Genomic DNA, 11,833 nt, shown 5'->3' with positions numbered 1-11,833 from the left:
CGGCGCTTTACTATGAAACTTTCCATACATAAAAATTTAGCGAACTCTTTAACGATACGAACAGTTTGGTGCAACCGACCCTTAGTCGGATTTATTGTTGCCCACCAAGCACTGGTGATGGCGAGTGGTGGGCACTGGGCATATCCTGCCGATAGTAGTAGTTTAGGAGAGTTTAGGCAAGTACAAATAAAATTCGGTATATTTTGTCAGAACGTATATTTGTTTCTGTATATAAATTATTTTCATGTTTAGCATACATTAGTCTACACACACGCACACACACCTCATTTCTATTATGTCACACTTATGTTGCACAATCGGTGATATTTTCTTAGAAAATGTACAAAACTAATTGAACTTATTTTGCATAGGTATACTCGAAAATTTGGCGCAAATGCGACGACAAATACATATTTATTTAATCGTATGGCAATTCGCTTCTATTCATATGCAGGCAATTCCACACTATGTCACTGCGGTAATACGGATTCGATTGTCCCATCAACATTATTATGCGCCATATTTTCGAGAATACACTCAAAAATAACGATAAGAACAGTTCTATTCATATCTTCCTGCATTTTAATGCTTTACATGTCATAATATCGGCCACCTATTTCTTTGGTGCCCGATATCAGGATTATAGCATTAATATGAAACCCTCATTGGTAAAAAACTTCAAATTGCATATTTTAAAAATTTTAATGTTATAGAAAATACTACTGGTTTTAGTTACAATGCATTTCAAAAATTTTTACCACTTATGAAAAGGAAGTTTGAATGGACTTTACAATCTTTACATAGTTCCACTTATAAATATCCCTGACCAAAACTGACGCAAAGCGCTTTTTGACATTTACCCAAGGGCGCTATATTATACTTTGAAAAACTACTAATTGCTTACAGATGTTTGGAAGAATAGGGCCCATTTGACAGGCTGCCTATACTCTATGGTTGTTTTTTTCCATAAATAAGATTTTTTTAATACAAAGATATAAGTAGTTAATTCTATTCGATAGCAGCGCCATCTGCATCAAGCTTTGCTTGTAACTATTTAGTTAAGGGACTGTGGAACCCAGATGAACTAATGAACAGGTAAATACTAAAAATAATTGAGATTATTCAAGGTACATGTTTATTCTATATTATTAGTGATCACTAGCCACCCCGGCTCTTGGTACACCAACCAAATACCGCCACATTTCTCCTGTCCATTACCACCAGCTTGCCTAATTTTCAAAAACTAGAGAACTTCTCCTTGTATTGAATTTGAATCACCATCGTGAGAAATGTAGCGGTATCTAATATTTCCTTGTTTATTGAACGTAAACGCCATCAAATGGCGCGCGTATAATTATTCTACTTAACTACATTACATCTAAGAAATAAATAGAAAACAATAACTATTTACAAATTCAGCCTCAAACTAGCTTTCTCATGGCGACCCTGCCGATGGCGATTGAAATGCCAGACGTTTACGGCCCGGCCGTACTGCCGCCTGGGCCGATACTGTTGCGTTCGAGAGCCTTCAAAATATATGTTTCAGGGCCATATTATTCTAACATACAGTTGTTAAGTTTTTTTTTTTACAATATTATAAGGTTTCTTGGGGTAACTTCGAAAACGGAGTGATTTTGGCCATGTTATGAATATAAATCTTCTGACAGTGGAGTAGAAGAGTCGATATAATGTTTTAAAAATAAAAATGATAAATTACCAACTGATTTGAACTGTATGTTAAGAATTAATAGGGCCCCGTAGTTTATGGCACTGATTCAAGTCACATTTGCGCCGAATAAGAGAAGTAATTTTCAACTGAATTTTCCAACTGAAATAGGAACACAATTTAACCTTCATGTAAATCTAATTCTTAACCAAATAATAAATAAATTAAATAGTTTTCTAACAAAATAGTGTGATGATATCTTACTTCGAATGGACAAGAGCGGCATTAATGAGTCTAATGTGTTTATAATACAAAAATCTAAATTTAAGAGTTTGTCAAAATATTTCTTGTTGTAACCATGGTTATTTTTTCCATATAACTATTAAGACATATGTATGTGGAACTTAATGTACAGTCGCCATTAGATATATTGGAGCGGCCAAGGTGCTCACAAATATCTGAGCACGCCTCCACGCCAGATATTTTAGAGCAACTTGACCGGTGTGCAATATATCTGATCGCGACTATACGTATACCTTTTTAATACCGGCCACATTTTAGTTGAATGTTTACATTTTTATTTTTCTAATAATGTTTGTTGTTGTGATTCTGGCTAACGGAACAAAATAACAACAAAACTTGTTTAACAAAACATGTTGTTGTTACAAACAATTGTGTATGATATGGGTTCAGTTTATGCAATTTGAATTCACATAGAAACAAACTAAAACAGTAGTGAATTAAAATAAGTAGTAAACAAGCGCTGAAGTAGATGCTCTCAATATCAGTCTTACAAACAAATCTTTATATACAAACAGTACTTATTTAAATAATATGCAGATTTTCCGCTAAATACCATAGTTGAGTCCCTAGTCCTATATTATAATACATAAATTAAAATCGGTAAAAGGTCCCTGCCTTAGCAACCTGTGCTTACAAAGAAAAAGGTACCCGGGTGTAAAGTGACTTCAATTATGTTATTGTAAGGCGTCCGGCGCTACTACAAGAGTTTATCAAATTAACAATATAAGTTGGCTAAAATGTATGCATTAAGTTATGAACTACCTGCCAAAGAATCTAGAGTTTCACATCTTATTATGCCTGTGGCAGTATCAACAAGGCTCGGAACATAACCCTGTTCTGTACAACAGAGACTTCATACCAATTTCAACGAATGACGGCCATAGACTGTGAACGAACATTTTCGACTCATAAATGGGTCTTAAATTATGGTTATGTTTTTAAAATGACGAGAGTACTACCGAGCCCTGGTTATCAATCTGATACAGTGAGTTTTGAATCTAAAATTGTACTGGAATTACAGATACCATAGGCATAATAAGGGCCACTAGCACCATCCCACAAACCCGAAGATAAGCGGTTAAACCGTTAACCCACTGTCAAATTGTACTGGTAACCATGGTAACTCCAGGTTTAACCGGTTAACCCCGGGTTAGTGGAATGGTGCAAGTGGCACTAAGAAGTGCTATCGGCGCGTCATGCGTCGTAACCTTGTAGGAATGCACGAAGGTAGCGTGTGCGTCAGTTGACGTTTTTGGCGATCAAACGGTTAAGAGGCAGTACATGATTTTGAAGTCACATTAGACCTAGGTTTAATCTATTTAGTCTAGATACAGACGTGCTAGATCGAGTAGGGGTACTCGCCGAGGTAGTCTAGGAGCGTCGTCGGCAGCGGCAGGAGTCGGTGTTTCGGCGCGCTCCATAGTTTAGGCGATCTGGAATTAAAGTTTCATGTCAAAGAGCGCCTCAGGGCCGGCCTCATACTATTGAGGCGCGTTCTGCGTGCTCCAGTGCGGGATGCTTGCGGCGCCCTCATATCAAAAGTGTCGGTGAAACTATGCGATTGAGGCGCGCCCCAGTGCGTGCTAGGCCCCGCGGGCGCCGTCATATTAAAAAGTCGGGCGACTCGAGAGTGTCGGGAGCCCACAAGCTAAAAAATCTGGCGAAATCCGACGTCCGGCACGAGCTCCAGTGCCAGACATCTACAGCGCTCTTGTAATAAACTGGCGAAACTTATCAGGGGCGAGCGTCATATAAATCCGAATATTACCTAGGGTCAGAATCCAGCGCCTTATGTATGGCTAGCCTCGCAGAATGCAGCAAGCTAGGCGGCTCGCTCCGCCTCGGCGTCCTCAGTAGAACAGCGGAGTGCGGCGCGCCGGCGCGGTCCACCCACACGGTGCCGGCGGCCGCCTTGCCCCAGCGCGTGTAGTGCTGCACTAGCTCAACGACGCAGCGGAAACGCGGCATGTATCGCGCGAGGGGCTTCTCGCAGTCTAGTCTGAAATAGGAAAGATTCTGTAAGATAATCAGTTTCGAGAATGTAAAGTTGAATTTACAAATTTTAATAAATGTTAAGACATACAAACAATTTTTTACAAATAGGTAATAGAATTAGACGAAGCTAAGTTGGCAGCGATTTAGATAGCTCAGACTGTGCAAGTGTTATTTAAACGTTATAATCTCATAGAAGTTTGACGTAAGAAATAACCCTTGCACAGTATGGGCTGTCAAAATCGCTGCCAACTTGGTCTAACTCTCAAATTTCATGGTTCCATAACACATAATTTACATCATATTTCAACATACAAACAGCAACACTCCTAACTGTACATCGGTGTACAGTCAGCTGCAGAGAGAGGTGACCCCATGCATAGAAATTGATTGCAAGGAAGGTCACCTCTCTCTACAGCTGATTGTACCTTATTACAAACGGCATAAGGTCCACCGATGTACAGTTAACAGTGTGGGCGATGATACAACGCAGAGCCTAAACCGTTGATGGTACGACCCTGAAATTTGAAACATATATTCTTAAAATGTCGTATACCTTCAACTTAGAAAGAATTTTTGAAATTATACCTCGAAGGCGTAATAAAGTTGTACTTATGTTTCTTAACAACCTCTACGCGATCAAATGTTAGTTTCCTTATAAGACCTTGTAAAACACGATTTTCAAGCTCAAATAGTACAAAGATGACACATAATGACAGGTTTTTCATATCAAACCTTCCTCAAGGAAACTCAATAATGCGATGTGACGAAACCTAAACGTACAAATCTATTAATGAGGAAATATGAAAAACAGGAAAGTGATACATAGAAAATTACATTGGGATATAAAAATATATTAAGGAATTATGAAAACCAAGTGATACATAGTAAACTACATAAGGAAGTAGATAGGGAAATAATTAGTGTCCGACCGAAACATGTTTTTTTGCCGAAACCGAAACCGAAACCGAATGTTCGGCTTTGGCTCTAGTTTCGGCCGAAACCGAAACTTTTGTAGACTTGTTAAAATCGTTGAAAAAATGTAATAAAACCGCTTTTACACATATATTATGGGGCTGACAACACCCAAGGTCCTTGAAATTGATGTTACTTTAAGCAATTTTTAAGAAAGTTACTAGAGTTAGACCAAGATAATTCTGCAACGATTTTGATAACACACGCATTGCAAGTGTTACTTTAAAAGTCAATACTTTTATGTAATTATGACGTATAAATAACATTGCACTAGTAGCACTGTGTATGTTATCAAAATCATTGCAGAATTTTCTTGGTCTAACTCTATTCATTCACCAGTCAAGCTAACATGTAGATACAGGGTCAACCAAAAACGCGAGCGCAGCGAGCGCGAAATTTTTTGTTAACAAATATCGCAAGGCCGGGTACCGATCTCCACCTGGACCTAAAAGTCCGAAGTGCCCCAGTGAGGCGAACTTTCATGCGAAGTCAAAGCCGTGAAGCAAGCTTCAGGATAAGTAGTTAAGCACAGACTCCAGCTCCAATGTCCATTGTATTAAAAAGCGAGACCGCAGGCCGAGCATGGCGCAGCGAGGCCAAAGGCTAAGCTGAAGTAGAGGACATGTGGAACACAAACCAATGGTAAATTGAGGTAAAAAGTGAAGCTAAGGTCGAGCATTCGTATGAAAAACTGTACTGGGGACACATTTAAGGGTTTTTTCTTCGTTTTAATCAATAGTCAGCTGTTCAGCTTCGCAAAATATTAACTATTGAGTAAATCAACTTTGCGGCACTAGTTGAGCGTAGCCTTTAGCCTCGCTTAAAATTTGCCATTAGAGGTAGATAGAAAAATGACTGAATAAGTGAGTGAATAAGAGCGAAAAAGACATCGTTCGATTCGGGCCGAGCTGATACTCGGCCAACGGCTACGTGCGACAGTGCTATCTCATTCACTCCGATACAATTAGACAGTGTGCGCGTTATAGGTATTGACAGCCTATTAAGACTGCGTCGACCGGCCAGTGGCGCTCTCATTAGTGGAATTGTGTTTTATAATAAACCAATTAATTTCTGTACCTATATATGAATCAGTATATGTAGGTATGTATTAATATTGTTGTCCTACTTATTCCCCAACTTTTGGTCTTTGTCCGAAGTACCATTTCGTAGGTTTCGGCCTGGCCGAAAGGTTCGGCCGTTTTTTGGCCGAAACCGAAACTACAGCCGAAACATGATTTTTTGGCCGAAACTGGCCGAAACCGAAACCGAAACCGAACCTTCGGTCGGAAACTAGAAATAATATAAAGGCTCCGTCACACTGGCGCGGTAGCGGAATCGAGGCGGTACCGCGCAACTGGGAATGCACAGAACGTTATGACTTGAGCTACGCCACATTGCCGAATATTTCTTTTGTACAGTATTTTAGGAATGACATATTATACAACTGTTTACAACCAATTATAAGCCTTGTAGCTTGAAATAAATGAATTTTACAGTACATATGGTCCTATTTTCCCGCACTAGTGCGTAAAATAGCACTTTTCGTGCAAACGTCAAATTTTAAAGGTGGATTTAAAACACTCCCTTCGGTCGTGTTTTAATTTATCGCCACTCGTTTAGATTTTCCTCTTTTTCGCACTTGTATCGTAAATAACTATTATTTTAGTTTATTTATTTTATTAATACAAATCCAAATACAATCATTTTGCATAGTTTTATCATTATCACCGAGCAGCAATCAACGGATATTTGGTAAAAGTAATTAAATTAATGATGGAGTTTATAGTATTTGGGCTCTATTTTTAAAGTAACAGTTCGATCTACCAATCTCTCCAATCCAACTGGGTCTGAGATATATATGTTCTATATCTTTCAACTTATTTCAAGACATTTACGATAACCGGGCGCGATACACAGAGCCGTCAAGAATGACCTTTCCCGTCCCTAATATTTAATGCATGTCCCATTTAACCTCACGCATACATTACACTTATCGCTATATCACGCGAGACACGCTGTTATCTGTCACTTCATACGGTTGTTAAATGTTGCATGCCAGAAGGCGACATATATAATTGTCACGCATGGTCACACCTCTAAAAACGCCGCATGATTTAAGTCAGAATCGCACCAGATGCATAAAAATTTTGGTAGTTACTTTATTTTTTAATTCGGTATCAAAATAACTATAGGGACCGTGCGCGTTGGAGGGTCTGCCATCTTGTGGCCTGAATCGGAAACATATGTGCACATGTACATTGCCAAAGCAAGTGCTACCATCTACCGTTCTCGTTGGTACGTTTTCTTGTGCATAGTAGGTTTCCTATAGTTCATGCACGGGGCCTATAGACTAATGACGTTATCCACAAAAAAGTCAAATCTAACAGAGATTAGTAAGTTTGCTAAGTTTTATGAATGTCGGCGGCCGATCGTAATGTTTCTGTGTAATGTTTTGACGGTAGTCACATTAAACTAATAAATAGGTGGGATAGGTTCCTTAGGTTGCTTAATTCAGTTCAGATGCCCGAAGGGCAAACTGTCCAGAAATAGGAGCCCCGCGCTACGGGGCTTCGTCGACCAAAAGAACGAGACAAAGATTTTCACGTTTCACGATATGCCTAGGAACTTTACGATCTGCCTGATCTTACGATCGGCCGCCGACATGAATAAAGAGGTATATATTTACCTAAAGAAACCGCACTCGAAGTGTAGTCTGACCGAGGTGGGCCCTCTCTCGGTCTGCACCGACAGTGAGAATATGAAGTTCCTATCTCCCGAGTCCCGGACCACGAACGCGCCCACACTCGCTTCTTTGAGAAGATTTCTCGCTCCCTGGAAAAAAGAAAAGTTTTTGTTAGATACATATATGAAATATCTTTTATCTTTTGACGACCGGTCTGGCCTAGTGGGTAGTGACCCTGCCTATGAAGCCGATGGTCCCGGGTTCGAATCCTGGTAAGGGCATTTATTTGTATGATGACACAGATATTTGTTCCTTATCTTGGTCTAACTCTATCTACCAAGAAGTAGAAATAGGTATTATTATTTTACGATTACATTTTGTATGTACATATAAGAAAATCCGTAAAATTTGGTCAATCTACTGCTCTTGCAAAGCGTATTTACAACAGGAATTAAAGGAAATAAGATAATTTTCATGGAAATCGTCAATAAGTATGATAAGTTTGCTATAAGTCTATCTTATCTCTTCTAAAAACGTTATCTCTGCGCTTTCCCCACAATACTGATAAAGAGACGTATGTTCAAATCGTACTAATTCGTAGAAGTCATATAGTTCGAGAGTGCGACCGTACCTGCTTAACCCTTTATAAGGCATAAGGGTGTCAGATTATGCAAAATTGAACCCTGTCCTGTCACTTCGAAACAAAGTTCAAAATAATGTGGGAATCCCTCTGCCTTAACAAGTGCCTTGTGCCGTGCCTTACACGTGTACAACTGTACAGACAGCATCTATAGTAGTTGATTTGATAAGATGATAAGTCTACGTCAAAGGTGTCTAGTATCTAACTATTATTCAATAGCTTTACAAACAGATATGTCTCTGTATCCTCGTAAGGCCCACGGTCCTTCATAACTCTTCATATATCTACCTACTAATTACTTCAATGAAATTGGAACCATTTTCAATCTGAACAGAGTTGCATTTCTTTTGTACGTTCGATTTTACCACATTTCCTTCACTATTGATTTCTAATTCTACACCCAATTTATTGTAAGGTGGGCCTTTGGAGGATATGTTCAAAATTAAATCTATAAATATGAACACGTTTTTTAGCCCTAACTACAAAAAATTGCACTTCATTTAACAAATAATGCACTAAAAATTGAACAGTAAAATATGTACATCTAATAGGTGATTTTGTGGTATAAAGTATTAAACAATGGGTACCGGTCTCAGCTTTTTGTATATACCAAGCGCTGATTTTCAGATGGGTCCCTTTTCGATAGGTCTGTCGTTACATAATTATATCCAGGATGCACAAGTGTGGCAGATACTTTTTTTTTACATAATCTCGACCTACTTTTGAACGCGAACTGTATACTCGTAAATGTAATGTATTTCTATTTGTAAAACTTTTAGAACACATACTTACATAGTAACAGATACTGTTGGTGTGTTGTTCTGCTCGAATCCGCTTATATTAATATTTGATAGTGACTGTCATACGATTTACAATTATTATCAATATATCTATAGGGAATTATGTTTATCAATACGAGATCGACAAATACGACATTTTCCTCAAATATTGAGGAAAATCTAATATTAAATGTACGCATTCATTTGATAATGTTAATGTTATTGTTAATTTGTCGCAATACGATTTAGATAACTACGCGTTTCTACAATTTCGCGTTATAGATAATGGCGTCTGAATGGCGCTTTTCAATGGCAATATAAATAAACCAGACACGTGATGCAAAACACTACATTGTTGTGTTGTATATTATATGACTGTTGTCAAATCTTTCGCGTCGCGTGCGCACGTAAAGTTGCATAGGGCAGGCAATGCAATGCGGTTCGACCACGCTACGAATGTTACGGGTATTTGACATTTAAACTTTATTATTCACTACCAGGTATTAGTAGTAATACACACTTGTCAATCAAGATTCAGTATATACCATCCAGACAATCTCAGTTCCTTGACGGTATAAGCTAGCTTTTAGGACTCGTTTTAAGGAGACTGTTAGACCGAGACAGTCTAATAGGCTTCATTAGACTCTCTCGGTCTCGCTTTAACATTAATCATTTTTACGCAAATACACACCTGCCAATCAAGATTCCCATAGTACCACCCGGACAACCTCAGTGCCTTGACGGTGTCAGCTAGCCTCTTCAGCTCCTCGTTGTATGGCGCGGGGTAGAGGGGCGACGTGGGCGTGGCGTACGCGGGGTAGTGGCCCTTGCAGCCCAGCAGCAGCTGCTGCCGGCAGTTGGGGCAGCACACGCCGGGCCAGCCGAGGGGCAGTGCCACTTCTGTTGCATCTGGAAACAATGGAAAAATAGGTTACTTCTTTCAAATCTATATATATAACATTTTAAACTCTCGCGTTTTGTACATATTTAATTACACAAACGGGTCTACCGCGATATAATTTCATTGTTTTTAATTGAATTTTAATTTGTGAAATTTTATGTTATTTCTACTCAGAATCATGAGCTCTTTTGATCCTAATAGGAGAAAAAAAGTGTCCCAAAATGTCCATACAATTTTTGATCTTTCCATTCCGTGACCGCCATACAAAGTCTATGAAAAATGGTAAAGGAATGGAAATAAAAACCTTGGGACATTTTTTCTCCTATTAGGATAGAAAGAGCTCGTGATTCTGAAGTAGAAATAACATAAAATTTCACAAATTAAAAAAAAAAGTGTAGGGGACAACTTTAAATAAAATTACCCATAAATAGGTTGGGCAAACTCCACTATCTCGTTAAGTGATTATTCATGTCTCACAAGAAATCAACTTCACAATCATAATTTGACAACTCACTAGTTCCACTTTATAATGACTCACCGAGTAACTATGAATTACCAGTTTTTAGAACACTCACTCATCATAACAGTTCACAAAAGTCATAAATGACAAACTAAATTTATAAGTAGCACAGATTAAGTAGGTTCTGAGCGCCTACCGCGAACTACCCATACAACCATTTCCAGTCGCCGTTACGACGCGGTGTTGACACATCTTGTGTCGACACTGTCTGTTTCGGTCACAATTCCAGTCGCAGAGTCGTCGCCGTGTCGACACAGTTACCAGAAATGGGGAAGGGTCGACACATGACACAAAGTGACATAAAGTGTGGTCGCCGTGTGCACACATTGTTTCGGGTTTGCGACTACTTTATGCCAAAATCATTCGTTCATTCGTTCATTTTGTTCCTGTCAAATGGAAACTGTCAGATGGAAAAATACTTAAATAAAAATAAGTGACATTAATACGCCATCTCTAAAACGGATTACAAGACGTAATTATATATTGTTTGCATTTATATTACAATAGGACTTAAATTATTATGGGGAATTAAACTGCTCGAGTGATTTGATAAACTAAGTGTAATATAATCAACGCGCCACCACATTGTTTTAGTTTAGCCGGAAATGAAATTGTTTACTTCTCAGTGCCTGTATTCATAACTATATTATTTGAAGCATTTTTAGTACTTCGATGCGTATACTATACTTAAATAACAGAAATAACGCTTTACATACTACGAAACTTGTTAATTATGATGTATAAATATGGTTTAAGGCTGAGAAATATTGCAGTCACAAAGTAGTTGCAATGTTTCGACTTTGTGTCGACTCTGTGTTGACACATGACACGCGCTGTCAAAAGTAATAACAAAGTTACTGGTATGTTACTGGATTTGCAAAATGGCTCCTTGTGTTGATTTGTTTTCAAATATTCTCAAAGTGTAAAAATGCCGTGGTCAGAGATGGGCATTAATCGATTAACTGTTTATTCGACTAATTAATGGAATAAAAAAAGTTAATTCTCAAATTTTAATCGCGATCAGTTTAGTCGACCTAACATAGATTGAAATTGAATTAATCTGAATATTAATCGAATAAATTATCGATCAAATCTCGATTGAAAGTTGACAGGGGGCCATTTTTGTACGTAAAAATAATAGAAATGTCTTGCATGCAGATGGTAGCAAAACACTTTGTCATAAAAGTCGAGATGGGTGTCGATATATAGGTTTTAGGGAGTGCCGATTTCGAAAATAATGACCATTTTGGAATCCGAAATGGCGGCCATGCACTGTGTCATAAAAGTCGTCATGGATGTCGTTTTATAGGTTTTAGGGGGCCCCGATTTAGAAAATGATGACCATTTTGAAATCCAAAATGGCGGCCATGCACT

The 11,833-nt window shown here is 38.4% G+C and overlaps 1 protein-coding gene across 2 annotated transcripts in view; it reads right to left on the bottom strand.

Annotated features, from left to right (window-relative positions):
- Positions 1–201: 201 nt before the first annotated feature.
- The window catches only part of LOC134791245 (suppressor of cytokine signaling 2-like), a 60,414-nt gene continuing 48,782 nt past the window's right edge, over positions 202–11,833 (bottom strand). For both annotated transcript variants that reach the window (XM_063762227.1, XM_063762226.1), the window contains exons 2-5: positions 9,730–9,947; positions 7,623–7,768; positions 3,738–3,968; positions 202–3,402 (exon numbers count right to left, since the gene is read on the bottom strand). In XM_063762227.1, the coding sequence (XP_063618297.1) occupies positions 3,309–3,402; positions 3,738–3,968; positions 7,623–7,768; positions 9,730–9,947 (689 nt within the window). In that variant the 3' untranslated portion in view covers positions 202–3,308. The remainder of the gene's footprint in view (positions 3,403–3,737; positions 3,969–7,622; positions 7,769–9,729; positions 9,948–11,833) is intronic.

The sequence above is a fragment of the Cydia splendana genome, chromosome 6 (genome assembly GCF_910591565.1).
Source record: "Cydia splendana chromosome 6, ilCydSple1.2, whole genome shotgun sequence".
Lineage (NCBI taxonomy): Eukaryota > Metazoa > Arthropoda > Insecta > Lepidoptera > Tortricidae > Cydia > Cydia splendana.
This window is presented reverse-complemented; position numbering and strand designations above follow the sequence as displayed.